The 20,633-nt window shown below is 48.3% G+C and overlaps 1 protein-coding gene across 1 annotated transcript in view; it reads right to left on the reverse strand.

Annotated features, from left to right (window-relative positions):
* Positions 1-4,608: 4,608 nt before the first annotated feature.
* The window catches only part of LOC138106994 (TOG array regulator of axonemal microtubules protein 2-like), a 30,278-nt gene continuing 14,253 nt past the window's right edge, over positions 4,609-20,633 (reverse strand). The window contains exons 7-18 of the mRNA XM_069008324.1: positions 19,465-19,597; positions 18,523-18,628; positions 17,525-17,760; positions 15,878-16,030; positions 14,592-14,709; positions 13,525-13,628; positions 10,574-10,778; positions 9,181-9,397; positions 7,757-7,843; positions 5,325-5,574; positions 5,125-5,201; positions 4,609-4,667 (exon numbers count right to left, since the gene is read on the reverse strand). Of these exons, the coding sequence (XP_068864425.1) occupies positions 4,609-4,667; positions 5,125-5,201; positions 5,325-5,574; positions 7,757-7,843; positions 9,181-9,397; positions 10,574-10,778; positions 13,525-13,628; positions 14,592-14,709; positions 15,878-16,030; positions 17,525-17,760; positions 18,523-18,628; positions 19,465-19,597 (1,745 nt within the window). The remainder of the gene's footprint in view (positions 4,668-5,124; positions 5,202-5,324; positions 5,575-7,756; positions 7,844-9,180; positions 9,398-10,573; positions 10,779-13,524; positions 13,629-14,591; positions 14,710-15,877; positions 16,031-17,524; positions 17,761-18,522; positions 18,629-19,464; positions 19,598-20,633) is intronic.

The following is a 20,633-nucleotide window of genomic DNA, read 5'->3' on the forward strand; positions in this document are numbered from 1 at the left end:
TCAGGACCAGGATAAAACCCTTCCAACACTCACTTGCAGCTGTCCTGGACTTCTGCAGTCCTTTATGGAAACCTGCTGTAGGTACAGTGTCTGGAGTTGGTTTGGGCCTTTATGAAAGATGTGTGGAACAGTATGCAGGGCTCTCCTAGGAGAAAACTGTTTGTCCAAGACCGGGGACATCGTGCCTGCAGAAGTGGAGTGGCCCCGCTCCCAGCCCAAGAGTCTGTGAGCTGAGCCACGCTGGGGAGAAAAGACACCGAGGGGCACCAGCCCAGCCACTTCACCTGCCATGACCGTTCTGCGGAGCTCTGCCGTGGGGGGGAAGTCGACGCTGGGCGAGCCACCGAGCTTTCATCTGCTGCTAGAACTACTCCGTGATAGCTCCTGTTTTTCCCGAGAGAGAAGCCGGCGCCATCTTGTAACGCGTGTCATGGGCGGGTTTTCCTCTGGCATTTTGGGTCTTTGTTCCAGTGGGAGGACGGTGAGGTCTGACAGTTTGATATCTACAAGTTACTTACTTATTTTTCCTTGCCTTGTGGGCATTCTGTTTGTTAATAAAGTGTTGGGTTTTTTCCACTTTCATCTATTAGTATTCATTTCCTATTGCTGGAAAGGGATTGTTGGAACAGTTTAGAGGAGACAACTTATTCCAGACTGCCCTAAGTTTTCTCAAACTGAGACAGATGGCTTCACATAGGAACAACCCCAAGGCTGCTGAGAGGAAGGCACGGAGGAAGACAAACCTAGTTGTACCGGTTTGGCCAAATTTTGAAATATATCCCCTGAGAGAAGGCAGGTCACCACCCCTCCCCCACCAGCTTCAGGAAAAAATAAATTTTCCTCAAAGGAAAGGGAAAGAGATAAAAACTATTTCTTTAACAAACACACGGGAAAAGGAAAATAATGCTAAATAATAAAAATCTCTCGCTGTGGAGAAAAAACCTGGGAAAGTGTTAAGAGCTCTCCCTTTGGTCTCCTCGGAGCTGGGACTTTGGCCCAGGGCCAGGCCCTCTGTGCTCGATGGAAAGTCCTCTCGACGTGCACTGATATTGAAGCAGTCCAGTAGAAAAGAGAGAAAATCTGAAATGCCAGGGAAGGAAAAAATGTTCAACTCTCAGTCTCTCTCTGGAGAAAAAGAAACTGAACAACTGGCCAAAAACTGACCGGGCAGCCGCGAGCCGGGTGCCTCCTCCCTCCCCTGCCACAGCTGGAAAAAAAGTCGCTATCTCTGTGTGACCTTGAACAAGCTGCAAACTGCTTTGAAAAAGTTTTGCTCAGTTTTTCCTTCCCCTTCTCAGGCTCAGTTTAAAGGCATAAAAAGGCACAAAAATTAATTTCTGGGCATAGGGCAGCAATAAGGAATACACATCATAAAGTCACCCCAAGACACTAGTATTTCTGAGGGAAATTTTTTTACACCAAACCACCTGGAGTCATCAAACAGCTGACCTGGCGTTTCGAGACATGGGCCAAGGGGGAACCTTTCAGTGTGTTTGGTCAAGGCCGGGCTATGCTCAAGGCAAAGGTGTGTCAGTGTACTCGGCTCCTTCTCTCCTCATGGTGTCCGGCAGGCACAGGAGCCCACAGCTCCTGCAGAAACCATCACGGCACTCCGTGGGAGCAAACTTGTGTCCAGTCCTCACACAGAGCTCTGGTGTCCAGCACTGCACCTCCTTGGAATGAGGAATTGTTGCAGTGCTCTTGGAAGGAGCTAAGGAGGTTTGGCCTTCAGATCAGCTCCTTCCTAGCTCCTGATTTGCTGCCCTGGGTAAGCTGCTGCCTGTGGCAACACTTGGTTCACAGCTGACAGCCCTGCTCTGCTGGCGGGCAGCCATTGCAGGAGCTTTTGCTGGGGTCATTGAACCTTTCAGATCTTCCCAAGGAGAGCTAAGGAGGGAACTTGTCAAAGGAGCATTGCCTGGGCAAAGCTTTTAACATTAAATCTTTTCTCTGTGCTCACTACCCTGCACAGTAAATATTTGAGGAAGCAAGCTTCCTGCTCCAGAAATTCCTCCAATCAGTCAGATTGCCAGAAAGAAAATGCAGATTTGGGATGTGTCATCTCACTTTAATTCATTGTATAGAGAAATACAGGAGCACTTCTTGTGAGCTGTGTGTCTAACCTAAGTGACCTTGCCACCAAGAACTGAGAAAAGTGGGGAGAGATGGAATCAGTGGCACAAGGATCTGCAGTAGGATTCTCCCGCAGGCCTGAGGAAAGTGCCCCGGGGTTCCACTGGGCCATGGCTTTTTACATCAAAACTTCATGCTTCACACTGGGGTGGTGAATCTTCCCTGGCCTTATCAGGCCACACTGTGATCTCAGAAATGCTTGTTAGGCCTCAGCCTTGATGAACAGCCCCTGGACTAAGCTCCTCTTGGGCTTGCCCAAAACACTGAGTGCTCCCAGGAACTTGTGCTGTCTAACCAGATCCTGGGGTTTTCTATGAACACTCTTGGAAACTACTTTTCTTGCCTGAATGCCATAACATCCTTCTTCTCGCACTTCCAAAGACAGGCTGCTGACCCAAAGTGCGGCCATGAGGAAGCATTTTATGACTGAAGCCCACTGTCTTGTGGCCCATCAACAGCGGCCCAAAAGGAAGCCCTCGAAGCTCTCCTGGACCACAGCAGCTGCCACTGGCAACCTCCAGTGGGGCCTCTCAGAGCCAGCGAGCTCTTCCTGTACTCACAGGATCGTCGATCAACAATGGATCCTGGGCCAATCCCCCCACTCCTCACGGCTCCAGTTTAACTACTGTTAAGCTTGAGTGCTGTTAAGCTTTTAGGCCACATTCCTTTTCATCCTTGTCCTTTCTCTCCCTTTGTCAAACCCGTCTAAACACACACACACACACAAACACACACACACAGAGTTCTCAGTTCATGTCTGGTTTGATTGACTGCATTTTGTTTGTTGCTTTTTTCCCTTGTTGTGCCTTAAAGGACTAGTAAGTAATAGTGTGAATGTTGCCAACAAATTTTGTTGAGCTGTTACTTCATATTCTGCACTAGTTTGAAAGCAAACCAGTGAGAAATCACAAGACAGAACTGTAATTTACTAGGAAAATGAAAATAATTGCAATAGTACAAGAACACTGACAGAGTCAGGATACAACCTGACACCCTGTTAATCAGGGTGGTGGTAGCAGCCCAGATGAAGTGGTCCTATTGAAGCAGTGATCCTGTTGAAGGCTCTGGTCTTCGGCTGAAGGTCCAGTAGTAACTCTTATCCTCTGGGAACCCAGGAGGGAAGAGCTGCTTGTGCTTCAATCCTACCTGATTATATCCAGGTGGGAATGCTTGGCTCCTCCCCCTGGGTGGAGCATCTCCCAAGGGGCTGATGTAATTCTATGAGTCATGCAGTGGGTCATTGCTTGCCCATTAAACAGAGATAGCCTCCAGAGGGATTTAGCAAGGATGAGTCATGGTAGGAGATAACAAACACAGCCCCATCTCTTTTAACAGCTTGTGAAGGTGACAATAGAATACATACTGTTGGTTGCATCTTACACTGTAACCTAGGACATATTCAATCTGGTTTTACTGATAACCTTGACAGTGAATTTTTAAGCAATCTCAGACACTCGTTCATAACAAGCCTTGGGAGCATGAGGTACAGGGCTGACATTGGAAAGCAGGAGAATCACTCTAAAGTGCCGAGTTTAAATGTCCATTTCATTGCTCTTCTATTTATTTCATTCGATTAAGCCAAGCCAAGCTTTTCTTGGAGGCAGAATGTGTGTGGGACGTACTACGCCATTATCCCATAACTCTGGGCTGAATGGCACCCAGGCTGCAGTACAGATTTGAGGAACCCTTGTCACCTGTTCAATAACCTCACAGTTCGCTCATCCTTCTGCAAACAAGTCGCAAACAACGCTGTTGGACTGCTGTCCTGGGTAAATATACATACAGATGCCTTTTCCAAAGCAGTGCCTCTTTTGCCAGTGAAATACAAGTCCTCTTCTTACCTATGGAATTGTGATTGAAGACACCTCTGAGCCAGATCTGTCTGAGATTGCAAAGGAGCAAAGCTTTGGGATTTGGGCATATTCTCTTTGTTGCTTTGCTCAGGCCTTTTGTGAGCACAGAATACATTGAGGCAGAAAACTGTAGACTACACAGGATCTTCTGGGTCCATTGTCCCCCAAACATGGTAATAGGTGGCCCCATTGGAATGCTAACTAACAAACAGCAGCACAAATGACATGAAGAAAACATGGCAAAAGAGGAAGAAGAGAGGCCCTGTGAGGAAAGAATACCGTGAGACAGTGGCTTGTTGAGTCAGCTGCACTCTGACAACCTCTAGGCCAGCAGGTCTCACATTCTCGGCTTGTTTTTTTTTTAAATTATTTTATTTAAAACCGAAAAAAAACCCCTCAAAATAAAAGATATACTGTTGAAAATCTATTTTCAAATTTTAAAATATAAAATTACAACACATTTATTCAAACCTACATCTACATATCAGAACATATGTACATCTGTAACTACAAAGCCTAATGTAAAAATCCAAATCTTCAAACATTCTTCAGACAGGCAGAACCCTCTTCCTGAGCTCGAGGAAAGAGAGCTCTTCTGGACAGGAGGCAAGGGCTTTGACGGTTAGGGAACATAGGAAATGTCCAAGGAAAACTTCTTGATAAGACTGTAGCCAGTCAGTCCTGCAAAGTGGAGACACAAAATATAACAGAGGCCGCAATGCAAACCTAAAGCATCTGAAGCTACGTATTTAATGGGACAGACCACCTGGAAACTTCTAAAGAGCTGCACAGGGAAACACGCTCCTGCCAGCAGCCACTTGAGGCAGACCAGGGAGACACCCTGACCCACTTCCAGAGAGCCAGCACAGGAACAGCCTGGCCTCCGGGCTGCCCTGGGACAGCAGGGAGCCCAGAGCCCTGTGCTTTCCAGGAATGGCTCAGCTGCACACGCACCCTCCTGCTCCTCTCCCGGCCCCACAGCTGAGCAGCCCTACAGCTACACGGGGCACTGGGAGCTGCACAGCTCATTGCAGGGGGCACATGCAGGGCAGAACTGTTCCCTGGCAATGTGCCCAGGCTCTCTAGGCTGGCACAAGAGCCTTCCTCCCGCCAGAGAGCGGCCCAGCTCCCGCCTTACCTCTTTGTGAGGCTGAGCCATGCTCAGCCTTCACCTTGTCCTCAATCGGAAGTTGCTTCAGGCACCCCATGCCACGACTAGGAAGGGGGGTGGAGAGAGCGGGGGCAGGTGCACACCCTTCCTTTGCATTCTGTCATTTTTGGCACAGCTAAGAAGTCACATCCGGAGGTGTCCAACTCAGCACTTTGTCATCTTTCTACAGGTCATCGACACTCCACCAGCCCAAAATGTTGGAGAGGTTTTCCTGCACGTGCGGAGGCTGGCTGGCAGCATGCTTCCTCAGCTTGGCGCCCATCACCTTGTAGAGGGCGCAGGCAAGCTTGGTGACCACAGTGCAGACATTGGCGCTTCGGACAGGCAGCGCCTTGTTCCCCAGGAAGGACCAGAGCACGGGCAGGGCGTAGCGCTGGACGACTTCGGGGCTCCTGGGATAAACCCATCCCACAAGCGCTGCCGGAAGAGAGACACAAACTTCTTAACCACCAGCCTTAATGCAAACAAGGATCTACCTCTACTTGTGATTTTGGGAGTCTCTCTGGCTAAGATCAGTGAAATAACAGTGAGAGCCTCATGATCCAGAAATGGGCAAAGCAGCTGAACATCCCCGAAACAGAACCACCAAGCTCTCAGGACTAATTTCTCCAAACAGAGCCTTGTACCTGTGGCAGACTTCACACCTTTACTAAATCATTCCACAATTTATTTCTGCATGAACAGCGACTGAAATGTCAAATTGCCGTTTATTTCCATTTAGAAGTTGTCGAAACCCATGCCAAAGATTTTGAAATGCACCATAGAGAGGCAGTTGAGAGATTTCTAATAAAAGGGATGATTCCATTGTTGTGACCTTTGATGTCAAGTGCCAAAAGTCTCATCTGGCTCTTCCCTTTGCTTGGTGGCACACGGCAAAGGGCAGTATTAGACCACACTTGGAAACTCCAGCCCACCAGAGATGGGTGCTGTTTGACAGCTGGATTTGAAACATCAGTGACTAGCCGGTGTCTTTGGCAGAAGGCTTTTGTGGCTTCTAACAAACAGCTGTTTCAAACCTCAGGCTGTCTTAGGTAATTAGCCAGACCCCATTGCCATGGCATTGGAGCCTCTCCAAATTTTAATGGCATTTCCCCTCACAATGTTAATGGCATTTTTTCTTACAATGTGCGCTGAAATAGGGGAATAGAGAGAGAAGAATGCTACACAGGGGACAGAAATGTAACCAAAACACAAGTGTTCTCTCCCGCTGTCTCCAAAGCCTGCTCTCTGCTCATTTTCTGAACTGTATCAAACACAGACAAAAATCTACTACCAACAGGCTCCTTGCATGGCAGATCTGGCTGAGAGATCAAAACCTGATATGGTCTGGGGACCATTCTTATTTTCTGACCAGGCAAAATGTTATGTAGTCGCCATTGATTATTCTGTGGTGGAAGAGACTTCATTTTCTCTATGCTGTTAATCCACCAGCAGTCATCAACATTTAAACAGCTCCTGAAAGTACCTAAAACCAATTCTGCTAAGCAGGAAAAGGCTTACGGTACCCATTTTAAAATGGGAGTTCATTTGAGCTTACATGCAATTAAAGACATCGGTCACTACGCAACTTGCGCAGAGAAATCTCAGAGAGATTGCCACTAAATCTCAGAGAGAGCATCTGCTCTTTCTAAAGAAGTCCTAATTCCAGTTGAATTCCTTTATTTGAAAAAGAGATTAAAATAGCTGCAAAACTAACTTCCCTATTCCTGGAGATCTACTTTATTCAAATGCTCTGTAAAGGGCCTTTGACACTCCAATCGCTGAAGGTGCCCTTTTGAGATTCAGAATGAAGACACAAAGTGTATTAAACCTTGCATTTAAAGATGCTGGCATAATTAGCAGTGGATTTAGCCCCAGCTAAAGCAAGGCTATAAATAAAGCAAGGCTGTACACTGTCTTCTCTAGCATATATTGAGATTATCATTTTTCCATCCCTTGGCTATTGCTGACATAGCAAGCTCCTCTGAGCAATCAATTATCAGCTGCATTTGGAGCATTTTGGGCAGTGCTGACATAGGAAGACCCTGACTGCACACCCTGAAATGCTCAGTCCAATGGCACTTTGACAGCACAGGCAGGGAGCCTCAGCACTCTGCTTCTGCCCCTCTGCCCCCAAAGGCTGCCTTGCACAAAATCCGGGCCTCGTTAGGCTCGTGTGGGCTGAGTTTTGACCTAAGCTGTGACCCCCAGGCACTGCAGGCTTCCACCTCAAAACTTTCCAAGAGCAAAGCAAGAATTCTGTGAGGACAAAACAAATGGATCCCCTGAAACAGCATTTGCCACCATTTTCCCTAAAGGATCAGAGCTGTCCCGGAGCTTCCAAGAGAGGAGCCAGCTTGGGAATTTTTAGCCCCTCCCTTTCCTAGAGGCGGCTTCTGAGATGCCCCAGTGAGAGCTCAGCCCCGAGGCCGAGCGCCGCCCCCATCTCAGATGCTGCACACCTCTGCAGCAGCCAGGGAAAACCTGCCCAATACACCTTCCATGGGTATTGGGCAGGAGGGACAAGCTCAGCACCTCCTGATTTGGACCTGTCTATTCACTGGCATTCCCTGTAAATTCTGCCTCGGAAGACCTCTTGGCTTAGAAGGGGAGGCCATACCTGAGAGATGCTCCGTGACATCCAGCAGAGCTTGGCCCTTCAGTTCACTCCTTCGGTGGCTGAACTCTTTCATCAGTGATACTTTATCTACAAGGGAAACACACATTTCTGCTCTCTCTTCTGAGGTCATAAGACAAAGGACAGTGGGGAGGGAAAGGGCAGGGGCAACTACATTTTGTAAAAGAAAGGAAATTCCTGCCGATTTTTGAATCCTTTTCTTCTTTCCTTCCAGCCTACTTGGGAGGATTTTAAATTCCAAAAGAAAAGCTCTCCTTTCACATTTGTAAATCCAAAGTTGTCTGCTGTACCAGGAGCTATGTAAAACATTTCACATCAGGGACCTCAAGAGTTCAATCACATGTAAGCAGTGAAAAGGTTTTGCATCCCAGAGCTTTGCAGAAGTGATCTTCTCCCTCCCCTATGGAAAAGGGTGAGAAGGCTCCAAAATTCACACATCCATTCCCACCTGAAGGATAAGCTGTTTTTAAATTGCAGGTTACCTGTGTGGATCTAGGGACAAGACACCAAGTTACTCATACAAGAGCTATTACTGCTCAGTGCCTCAGTATCCTGTGGGTTTCTGTAACATCTGTGAAATCAGATCTTGGCAGAGAGACTGGAAAATGAACTGATTTCCCAATACTTGACCGTCGTATGTATTTTAGTTTTCCTTGTGCCTATCTGTTGCGGTTTTGGGGGTCTTGTTTGAGTTTAGACGCTGTTGCCTGCATTATCCTGCAAGCCTCCAGTCCTACCACTCTAATAAGCCAAGGCAAGCTTTTCCTGGAGACAGAACATGTGTGGGATGAACTGTGGTCCTTCACAGGGTCACCAGGGCTGGCAGTGACAAAGCAGGCAATCTGCTTCATTGGGAACCACTACAGAGCTACACCCCAGTGTGGGTTTCAGTAGCAGGGTATTATTAAGAGCTCCTTTCCTGCATGAAATACAAAAAGGAGGTCCCAAATTATCTTCATGCAAGCATGCAGTAAAGAACTGATCCTGCTGTCCTAATGAAGCTAATGCCTATAATGTAGAGCCTCCCAGGAGGCTGCTCTGCAGAGGTTCTGATGCGCCGGTGTCCCTTCATGCCAACAGCAAAGCTATTCATTTGGGAAGTCAAATGGGGACCAGGAAAACTCCAAACATCCCTTTGGCCCTGAATTCCAGCAAAGCTGTAGTCCAGCACTTCCTCTTCAGACAAGCAGCACAGAGCCAAGGGCTCCTGGGACTTTTGGGAAATGCCGATGCACATTCAGGCCTGTTGGGGGACTGGTGCGTAAGGACTGCACCTGCACAGCTTCTGGTGGATGTCAGCTGGAGGTTTCCACAGACAACAACAGCTGTCAAGGCACTCAGCGTTCTCTTGACTTGCAGAGGCAGAGACACAGTTGAGGAGAGTCCATGCCAGGGCTCAGCCTTACCTAAGTGAGCCATGGATGCTTCCAGCGCTTTCACAGCTGCGGCATAAACCCCGGGGTCCTTTGAGTTTAGGTTGTTTGTTATTCCTTCAACCAAACAGATGATCACCGGGTTTAAGGCATCTTTCAGGACGCCTATGATTTCAGCCAGCACGTCCAGCGCCTTCTGCTTCACTTTCTTGTGCGTATCACCAAGTCTCGGGACAAAATAATCAAAAATCTGTGAAGAGAACAAACAACATGAAAGCTGGATTAAAATGTCCTTGTTTGAGGAAGGGATGTAGAAATGAGCACTCAGCAATGTAAAAGATGAAAGTGATCCTTCCTGTCAGGTCAGCACTTGCTTGCACAATTTTCCTGTGGGCCACTCACTGGAATGGTTGCGCAACCTCATGCTGGTTGAAAGATTTTCATATATTTTGAAGAGGTTTGGGCGGGGACAGAATAGTTCCTATGGTGTTTCCCTCCACATTTAAATCATTAAATTAATCCCATTTATTGATGCAAAACAGTATCTTTGCTTTCCAAGTATGGAACCAGATATTTACAATGCCCGTTTTTCTACACAGTTGTCTCAAGTTCTGAGGGCAGTTATGATTTTGCCAAAACTATGGCTGGAGGAGATCCAGGTTTTGTTCCGTCTGTCTCAGAACCTGTGTCTGGAGAAGTGCAGGGCTCGGATCAACTCTTCCAGGATCCAGACCAATTGTCTACCTAGCAGGTAGACTTCTGAAATTTAATGTGCTGTACCGCTCTCATTAGAGCAGGTTCAGTCCCTTGACAGCCACATTATCAGGCACCATTTTCTGGACAAAGGGAAAAAGCAGCTCCTGGGAGGAGAAGGAAGAGATCTGTCCCTAGCCATTTCCCTCCTTTTCCAAAGAGAAAAAAACGACCCCCCCAAGAAGGGTGAGCACCGTCTTTACCAAGAGGAATAGGGATGCCGATGGAAACGAATAGCCAGAGTTGTGCCTGTGCAAGACAAGTCGGAGTTTACAGAAGTATCCTTTGAAAAAAATTGGTTTAAACCTGCCCAGCCTGATACTTCTCTTCCCCATCCAAACCCATTTTTTTGTCTAGAGAATAATTGCCACGCTTTCAGTGGCTGCATTCCCTTCACTTAACCCAAGTGGGAGTAGGAGACAGCAGAAGTTACACCAGCAGAAAACTCTGTCCTCATTTGATGAACAACATCAATAGGCACCTGCCAGACAAATATATCTGGACTGAAATAACTTGTCCTGAAGCGTGGAGCTGAATTAAATATTTCAGGGTAAGAGGCACCAGCCTGTCCCACACAGCCAGGATGTAGTGCCAAGACACACTGAATTAACTTTCCTGCTACAGGCTTGGGAAAGGAGCTAAAGGAAAGGAACAATGAAGACACCCTACATACTTGGACAGTGTTAGTGGAGACGAGCTGGGGGCTGGTTTTACACAGGTCTAGGAGGAGTGCCACTCCTTCCATCCGTGTCTTAAACTCCTTGGCTTCCAGGAGATTGTAAAGCTTCTGGAGTGGCTCCGTTTCTTTCACAGCCAGAGGTAACGTGACCTGGGCTTTTGGGCGGCATAGGAGGCGCTCATCAGAGGTAGACTTCACCCTGGAAAATAAAACCAAATTAGGACCTGTTGGTGATCATACCTTCAGTTAATTGTGAGCAGAACATCTTGCGGAGGTTTCCTAATGATGTGATTTCAAGCTAGAAAATCCTGATCTAAGAAACAATGTGAGACCTCATGACAATCTGTCATGGGTTAGCAAGCATAGTCCCGGAAGTTCTTGCAAAGGGGTGCTTACAGCTTCCTCTGTGACCTAACAGAACCTATCAGCTGGCCAGTTTGAATATGGACAATTCTTTAAGCCACTTAAAGTTGTGACCACCTCTGTGGCCCACACTTAAGAATAGGAAACCCCGAGGCAGACTCTCTCTCTCTTGTTTCCAGTGCTGGGACAGGTGGCTGCGGGCCCTGTGCAGGGGACAGCGGGCCCGGCCCAGGCCCTGCTCGGGCCAGGCCGGGCCAGGCCACGGCCATCCTGGAGCCGGTGGGCCCTGTTCCACCCACAGAACCCCCCCCTCCCCCTTCACAGCAGGGCTGTGGGCAGCCGGAGCGGCTGGGCTCCCCCTCTCCAGTGCTGCCAAGATTCAGCTAAAGCTGCACCGCTTTCTGGCAGAGGTCATGTGACCAACAGTGATAAGCCACATTCCAGCTGCAAGGCCTAGGTGAGATTAAGCCTTTTAGTGCTATGAAGAGCTGAAAACTGGAGGGAAGAGAAAGAGGAGATGCTTAAAGCTAAAATTCTGTTGTGAAGCTATGGTAGATCAGAGTACCCCTTGTAATTTCATGCAGGCATGGGGGGTGGAGCGTTCAACTTGTACTTGTGAGCAAAAGCACCTGCGCTGAGATAAGCAGATGCTGACGCAGCTGTAATTTCATGAGAAGTTTGAACAGGGAGAGATGGAAGTGATGAGGACTTTTGCTCCAAATGGAAAAGGAGAAAACCTCAGTTCCTAGAGATACTCCCAGAGATAATCCTAAAGAGGAAGATGAGGAAGACCCTTTGCTCCCAGGGAAGGAGAAGGGCCTCTATTCTTAGAGATGAAATGCTCCCAGAGATGGGTGAAGAGAACTTTTGTTTCTGAACGGCTCAACCTTAAAATTTTACCCCGGTAATTCAGGAGTGGACCCTCAAAAGCAGTTGTGGGAAAAGATGCAAGTCGGGGGGAAGGGACTGGCATGCGAGCAGAGAACCAACGCGGGCGGCTGGCTCGTTGTGATAATGTTTTCATAGCATGGGCAAGAGAGACTCCTCTTCCTAAATGGACTGAACAAGGTTATTATGGAAGTGGTAAACAGACTGAACATCTCAAGGGCTGTCTTTTTACATTGTCACTGGGAGAAGACAGAAAGGTGGGGGGAGGAGAAGTGTTCTGAAGGTGTGGTAACTTTTTTTTTCTTCTTTTAGGTCTGTTAATAAACTTCTTTATATTCTTTCAAGTTTGGTGCCTGCTTTGCGTTTCTCCTAATTCTTATCTCACAGAAGGTAAACAGTAATGAGTATTTTGGACCAAACCACTACACTAAATTGGTGTTTCTGCCTGGTTACAAACCAATCCCGCTACACAATCATTACAGGAGACAATCTGCAAGCAACATTCTCACCAGTGCTTACTCAGGAAAACCAAGGATGAGATGCATCTCACTTATCTCCAGACAGCTTCCCAGGTACACATGTCGCACTGCTTTGTGAGGAAAGAGAGACGCTACTTCCAAGTTTAAATGCCTCGTCATGAGGGAGGTGTGTGTCTTATAATAAGGAAACTCATCCCTCTGGAGAAGTGTCTCTACAGCAGGCATGACAATCTGGAAAAGTAGCTCAGATGCATCTGAACAGATGGATAGGGGCATATCTGAAGGATCCAGAAAATCAGTAACAGGGATAAAAACAGAAGCCAGACATCCCAGCACTACGCTCACATGATTGCTTCCCTAGAGACTAGATCCACAGCTTAACAAGCCCACTGGGAACAACTCTCTTGGATCAGCCGGTCTCTTCCATGAGCATGGGAAGATCCTGACTATGCTACTGAGCCATGTGGTCACTCTCCTGCCAGCGCTGAGCATGACAGAGCTAAATAAATCCCCTCTGTTATCAGAGGACAACAGGTACAAGTAGCTCTCCCACTGGCAGGAAGAGACAGCAAGGACCAAATTCCTGTCTCAAATGCTGATTGCAGCACAGGGGGAAATAAACCAAACATGCTGCCCATCAAGCAAACGGTATGAAGGACAGGAATGTCAAGACAAAACGTCCACATTGAGACACCTGTTGACCAAAGTTGCTCAGGAACTGGCTTGCTACTTACTACTCATCTTGGTACTGTCTGAGGGTAAGAAAACCATGATTCAGGAAGGCCAAACCACATGCATGGGAAGTGCTATTTTGGGGAACGGCATCTTGCTTCAAGACTGGGACTTCTCATCAAAACCCCCATCTGAAAAAGACTGCTCTCAGAGGAAAAAAACCCTGCTTGAATTTACTTGTCCCAAGTGAGGCAGTGGAGACATGGCCCTCTCACAGCCTCCACAGCACTGTCCTTGCCACTGCACTGGATCTTCTGAGCTGCAACCGATGGGTGTCTTTTTGTCGCCCATTTTTTTGTGGAAACCCTTCCAGAGAAGTTGTGTTCAGAGTAATGCAGAAGGAGACATATTTTTTGATAGAGCATTTGTAGGGAAAGGAAACAATCTCTGGCACAGGTCATCTCCACCGGAAAGATTTTCCTGAGGAAGAGACATGTAAAGCTTGTCATGTGCTTTGTCACATCTAACTAAAGTGCTCAGTACCGTTTACTAGAAGGCAATGTGGCCTGGGGCTTCTTCGAGCCATCGCTCCTCTTCTTCACAGGCTCCTGGACAGATGGGTGCTCAGCCTTCTGCGTTTCCATCCCCTACAAAGGCATAAAGAAACCCCATGGATCTTTAGAATGTAAAATAGGAAATTACCTGTTTAAAACACAACTTAGAACCAGGATCGCTGCTACCAAGGCTTAGGCAAACATTTCAGAACTTACAGAAGAAAACAGGCCAGAGGTTCATTCAGTGATGCCAACTCTTTGTTTTCAATAGCCCAAGGCAGGTTGTGGCTGCTACCATACTGAGCAGCAGTCTAAAATCCCAAATGCATTACTCTTGAGCATAAATGGGAATAATGCAAACTGGTAGGGAACGAATGTTCTTAAAGGAAGCTGCAGAAAAATTTGGACTCTTTGGAGGTTGGCCCATTGTGTTAGAAGTTGATTTGGTTCCACACTCATTCTCCCTGTTGCTGCACAAAGGCACACTCCCTTCTATAATGGAGGTAAAAAGAATAAAAAAACCTCCAGGCAAACAAATGATTTTCCACTGGATGCTGCTGAATTCACCAAGCTTCTTCCAGCTCCACAGGGCATGACAGCAGGGCAGTATTGCCAGAAGACAGACAGTAATTGTAGTAATTGGGATTGACTGGGACATCTTTTGTATATTTGGAAATTTTCTTGGCACTACTGCTTCCTGTGTCTTTTGCAAAGACTCTGTTATCTCCAGAAGCACTGTTCTCACTTAATTGCGTCACTGGGGGCAGAGTAGGGATAGTGGGGTGGGGGGTTATGCTTAAATGTAAACCCATTTTCTCCTCTTTCCCTTCCCTGTTTGTGGCCGATATTCAAAATATCCAATACTACACTTTTCCCCTAATACTATCTATCAGTTCCTTTGTGCTCTGCAGATGAACAGGTTGAGGATCAACAGTTCATTCCCAGGAGCAAAAGGATTCGGCAGAAAAGGAATGAGATAAGATTAGGTATGTTTGATCTCATATCAGCAGTGGCAATACTTGCACAAAGGAGACATGTCTCCTACCAAGCACTTACTTTCTTCTTAATTCTTGTCAGAATATCTTCCAGGTCACGGGTGGAAAAAGATTGTTCCAAAAGCCTGTTAAATTGTTGGTGATTCAGCATCATTTTCACCATCTCCTGTCCATAGTGCCTAACACAAGAAAGAAAGAAAGAAAGAAAGAAAGAAAGGTGAACAAACAAAGGAGGAGTGTTAACAGAATAAGCTGATACCTTAAACTCAGCAGCTGCCATACCTGCATGAGAAGGCATTACCTACTCAGCAAAGAGAGAGATTTACCTCCACTTGTCACTGCACAGTGCTGTCAGCTGAACACAAGAGGCAAGAGGAGAACGTGGGGCAACAGAAAAATACAATCTCACTCTGAAACTGTGGGTGCGCTTCTGTGGCATCGAAGGATCCCAGGGAACAAGCGAAACACCTCTGCTTTGAGTCAGAGCTTATTAGCAGTGCCTTGCTGCCATTGCACAGTAATTTGCCTTTCTTTAACTGGCAGGGAAGCCAGGACCAAATGCCTCATGCTTGCTTTTGATTATTCTATACCATATGTATGCACAGGGGCAGCTAGTTGCTCATGCGTTCTTGGCAGCTATTAATGGGAATTTAATCCTCAAAGTAAGGGGATTTTGGTGGTTTGGGTTGATTTTGCCACTAGGAAACCACAGTTTTCTTCAAGAAGCAATTTGGAGGTCATTCAGCCCCAGATAACAGCATTATAGAAATCTGCAGAAGAGGTTTAGAAAGACTGAATACATTGGCTAAAGATCCCTGGAATATTTCTAGGAAAGTCTTAAGTTAATGAGAAAGAGATGTATGGGATCCTTCAGTGATGAACATTAGCCAACATTTTGGCTTTGTCTTGTGCACCTAAGGCCAAGCAAAACTGTTTGACTGCCTCATCTGATGGCTCTTTTGATCTCAGGAAAGACTCATTCCAGTCCCAGGAAGCTGGCAATGCTCCCTCTTGCGGGACAACCTCAGGTTCCCCAGCACAGTCATTTCCCCAGACAAGCCAGGGCAGTGGTCACAGCACCAAGCCTGACAGAGCTCAAGAAGCATTTGGACAATGCTCTCGGGCACATGGAGTGACCCTTGGAGGGCCCTGCACACGAGCAGGAGCTGGACTCGATGACCCTGATGGGTCCCTTCCAACTCAGCGTATTCCGTGACTCTGTGAACCTCATCCACACAGTGAGGTAACTTAATATTTCCTTTAGCTTCCACTCTTCTGTGGTTTTGCCCGTTACAGCCAGACACCCAACAGTTTTCCTGTTTTAGGAGGGGAAATGAAGATCATTACCTCGTGTCCTCGTGACAGTCCTGAGCAAGCGTCCCTGCCGCGTGCGCCAGCCTCTCAGCCCTGGGCGTTCCTGCGAGCTTCGTGACTCCAGTTTTCTCCATCAAGGACAGGAGGAGTTGGGCCGCGCACTTCCGCACCTGGACGTGGCGGCTCCTGGGAAGAAGAGAGCAAACACTGGGGCACAGGGAGCAGAGGGACACAGCGCAGGCCTTGGCCAGAGCATGCTCCCTGTCATTGCTGGGGGAAGGAGGCCTGGATTCTCCCTGACACTTGGGACACCTGTAGAAGGTTCTGTCCTCAGAGAACCACAAAGTTAGCCCTGTACAGAAGGACTGCCTGCAAGCAAGAGCGAGGAACTCAGTCTCCCTGCACTATCTGATACTCAATGTCTTTCCCCAAATTCACTCGGAGAAAGAGGGAAATTAAAGACAAGCCAGGCTGACCCATCAGGGGCCAGCCGCTACACAGACAGCCGCAGCAGGATTGAGGATATTTCCACCCATTTACCCCCAAATCTGCAGACCTTGGGAAAAAAACAAATGCAGGCAAAACACGCTGTGGGACATGAAGTTGCAGAATATCCAGCAATGCAGCCGGTTTCTTCTGTGAGGCTTGGCAAGAGATACATCTGAACGTTTCCCCCTTTTCCAAAGCTGAGGAAAGGGTGGCAGTCAGTTTAGCCAGGTTGTCCTGTTCTAGAGAGTGTCTCTTGGGGACTATCAGGCCCAGCACCAACACTTAAGGCAGCACCTGGTTCAGCTGTCCCATGGCAGTCGGCCTGTGAAGGTGCCTGTACAGTGATTCATCATCTCAAGGCTAACATGAGACATCAGTTTGAATAGAAAGGGGGGCTCTAAGGCCAGGACAGTCATACAAGACTCCTCTTGGCAGGAGCTGCACCTGCTGTGCAGGCTGTGCCACACCCAGCACGTTGTCCCCCATGTGCTCCATGCCCCAGCAAGAACCCTCCTTACTTCTCAAGGGAATGGCATAATGAGGATGCATGGTTTTTCCCAGGGCCTCTGTGGTTAGGGCTGTGAAATATCAAAGAGCGCTCACAGCTGCAGTTGCAATTGTCCCTCTTCCCACAAAACCACAGGGCTCTATCCTTAGCCTTTGCAGGCACTTTCACTTGCCCGCCATTCACCACATCTAGGCAACTCGGACAGACTGGGAGAACTCCAGGAAGCAGCAGCAAGCTGAGTCAGGGGAGGTTGAGGTTGGATATCAGGAAAAAGTTTTTCACCCAGAGGGTGGCTGGGCACTGGAACAGGCTCCCCAGGGCAGTGGTCACAGCACCAAGCCTGAGAGAGCTCAGGAAGCCTTTGGACAACGCTCTCAGGCACATGGTGGGACCCTTGGGGTGTTCTGTGCAAGGCCAGGAGCTGGACTCGATGATCCTGATGGGCCCCTTCCAACTCAGCATATTCTACAGCTCTGTGATTCTGTCAACTAATGGGCTGCACGAGGGCAGAAATAGGTGACAAGAGGAAAGAAGTGAGGTTGATCGGAGAATCAAGTCACTGAGTTCACAGAAGATGCAGGATACAGGACCCTTCCCTCCCACCATTCCCATTCTCTCTCTCAGCCCTTCTCCCCCACACGCAATAGACGGTGAAGAATATCACTAAGACAAGAAGAACCTACTGGACTCCACTGTCCATGAGAGCAGTCATTGCTCGTGCAGGAGTCACATGCTCCACCATGACTCCCAGGGTCTGACTGGCTGCTTTCTGAACAAACTCTGGGGAGTTCCACACCATCTGGAGAAGGACCCGAGCAACCTCATCCACCTCCGAGTCCATGTCCTTCTGCAAGGTCACAAAGAGCTCTCCAAGAGTGACGATTGCACAGTAAGACACCTTTGAGCGAAGGTTGGTCACCTGGGGAAGTCATGAGGGGAAACATAAGAATCACCTTGAAAAGAAAACCAGTTGCCTTAGACAAAAGTCCCAGGAAACGACAACACTTCCAGCTGTGTCCTGGGGAACACAGAAGCACAGGCAGAGCAGAAGAGCACAAGCACAGAAAGGCACTTACTCTGGCACCAACTTGTGCTAGGCCTCAGGCCTGCTTACTGCAGGCCTGAAACATATTATTTCACTTAAAGTGTTCTACTTAACTCTTCTGTAATGTCCACTGCTTTGGTTTTAGGCCCTTTTATTCAAAAAACAAAGAAACAAATTAAAGCAAGGGCTGCTCTCAAACCATAAAGGCACAAGCCATAAAGACAAAGGAGTCATTTACTCCTGTTTGAAAAAGCAACAGCAGCAGCTGAAGCCCTCAGCCAGGAAACAGAAAACACAGGCTCAAGTCTACAGACTAATTGGCAGTGTTGAATCACAGCTTGGGCAGAGATTTGGACTGCAGCAAATAACATAATTGGTGTCTCCGTTTCTGCATTTGCACGTTGCATGATAATGGCAGCTCGCTCCAAGAGGAGAGTGCCCGAGAGTGCCCGACCTAGCAGTAAATAGAGCTACACGTGCACACAGATCCTATAGAGAGCTGACAGACATGAGAAATATAAGGTTTAGAAGCAGAAATGAAGGCAGTCCCTGAGCACACAGGGAGATGAACAGGCACATATCTACTCTACACACCGTGTATGAGGCACGGAGGACGATTCAGAACAATGTTCTTACCTCGTTGGTAAGTGCCAAGCAAACCTCACGAAGTCTACAAAGAAGGACTTCTGAGTGGGACTCAGCCAGGTGTTTGATGCTGAAGAGTCCCTTCTCCTTCAGCTCCCTGAAAGGCAAGTACCAAAAAGATTGACTTTCTCTCCACCCAAGAACTAGGCAGCACCCTCTGAAATTACCAGGCTGGCGGCTCAGTCAAACAAAGGGAGGTGCTTTTCAGGCAGTACGTGATGAAATCGTGGCACTCGCTGCCACAGGTTGCTGTGGCTGTCAAAAGCATACACAAATCCAAGAGGCAAATAGAGGGGTTTCAGAGTCTTCGTTTGTGGCCGTTTAACAAGGCAGCCTTTCTGAAGTCTCTGGCACATGAAGTCCCTATGTCAGTGCTTCCTGGAAGCCGTGAGACCGTGCCATGCTGCTGTTTCTTGTCACCTCCCTGTGACTCTATGGCACAACTCAGTGCATTTCTCAGAAAGAAGAACTCCCTGTAGCTGCTCCTGGGACTCACATGCGGAAGGTCACAGGCAGACCCCGACTCCTGCCACTGCTGCCAGCAGTGGGGCCAGAGACAAATCTTACTCAGTCCCACTGGGCCCCGAGGCACCCAAATCTCTACACTCCAAACTGCTGCCATCCTGCTTCTGGCTTCAGCCAGCAAATCATCTTGTCCCACAGCTTTCTCTCTTCCCTCAAGATTTCCTTTGCAGCTCCACAGAGCAGCAGGCAAAGCGAGGAAACAGCACGGACCTGCTGCAGCTGGAGCACTGCTGCAGAGCAAGGCCAAGAAAAGGCTGCTCTCAAATCTTTATCCTCTCTCTGCTCTGGAGTGGTTTCACTGGTGCCCCTCGGCCCTCTGGGCTGTTGGGGCTCAGAGGCACTAGCAAGATACTCTCCTCACCTACCTTAACGCTAAGAGGGAGAAAGAGGGAACGGGGCCTTTCTTACCAGTCATCGCTGCTGAGCAAGGAGAGTGCCTCGAGCAAGGACTGCTGTGGCTCCAAAGAGGCTCCGTCCTTCTGCCCCTTCCCACGGAGCGGCTCCTCTCGGCGCTCGGCACCAGTGGCCGTCTGCGGGGTCACTGTAAGGAGAGGGTCAGCCCTGAGCGCTGCAGCCCCGGGCAAGGCACCCCGCCATGGAGTGGCCTGCAGCCCCATCTCCCAGCCAGGCTTCCATGAGGTACAAACTGGCACTGGCTCAGAGAATTCCCTGCTCTCTGGCTCCTTGCTTTCTCCCAGCCCCCCCCAGCTGGGCACAGCTCCTTGGCTAAACCTGACAATTGCCCACACAGCGCCAGCTCCCGAGTGCCACAGGTACCACAGCCAGCGGCACCTTCCTGAGGCCGCAGAGCTCCCACTCCCTGTGAGACAGTGCCCACCAGCAGGACTTGCTACCCCAGGAGGGACCCCTCAGCTGCCTCTCTTGTCTCAGCACCCTGATTTCCCCGAGCCCTGAGGACAGAGGCACTCTGCAACTCCCTGAGGAAAGACCTGCAGCTGCCTCGTGACAGCACCAAGCCGAGCCTGAACAACCGAGCCCTGCTGGGCCCGGCTGAATCCCCTCAGAGCAACTACCAGGGAACAGCGATACCTGACCCTTCACACCTCACAGCGCCTCTGTTCCCATTGACTTCAACTGCTCTAGACAGAGGGCAGCTGAGTGCACTTACATTTCAGCCTGCTATTGAGAAGGGAGTAGTTCATGGATTTTGTTCTTTCTAAGCATCAGGAATCTTTACTATTTCGGTAAAGTACACACTGGCTGTATTTCAAAGATGCTGAGGTGAAATTTGTTTGCCATCAAATGGACTTGTGTGCACACTGTGCAAGCCTAAGCTTTCTCTTGTGGAAAAATGGAATCTCTAGCCCAGATGGTTGATAAAAAAGCCTTCCAAATGCAAATTGATGATAAGAATACCTAAATACAGATGCAAATTGTGGGCAGACACAATCTCTTGATAGTCAGTTTACAAGGTATGAGAAAATTCAGACAGTAAATCCATTTCTTATGAAACCCATTTGTCATCAAAAGGACTGTTGATCATAAATTTCATGTCATGCACTCAACAGATCGTTTTCTAATGTGTACATCGAAACATGTGAGCTGTCTCAAATGAT

Source organism: Aphelocoma coerulescens, chromosome 3, assembly GCF_041296385.1.
Source record: "Aphelocoma coerulescens isolate FSJ_1873_10779 chromosome 3, UR_Acoe_1.0, whole genome shotgun sequence".
Taxonomy (NCBI): Eukaryota; Metazoa; Chordata; class Aves; order Passeriformes; family Corvidae; genus Aphelocoma; species Aphelocoma coerulescens.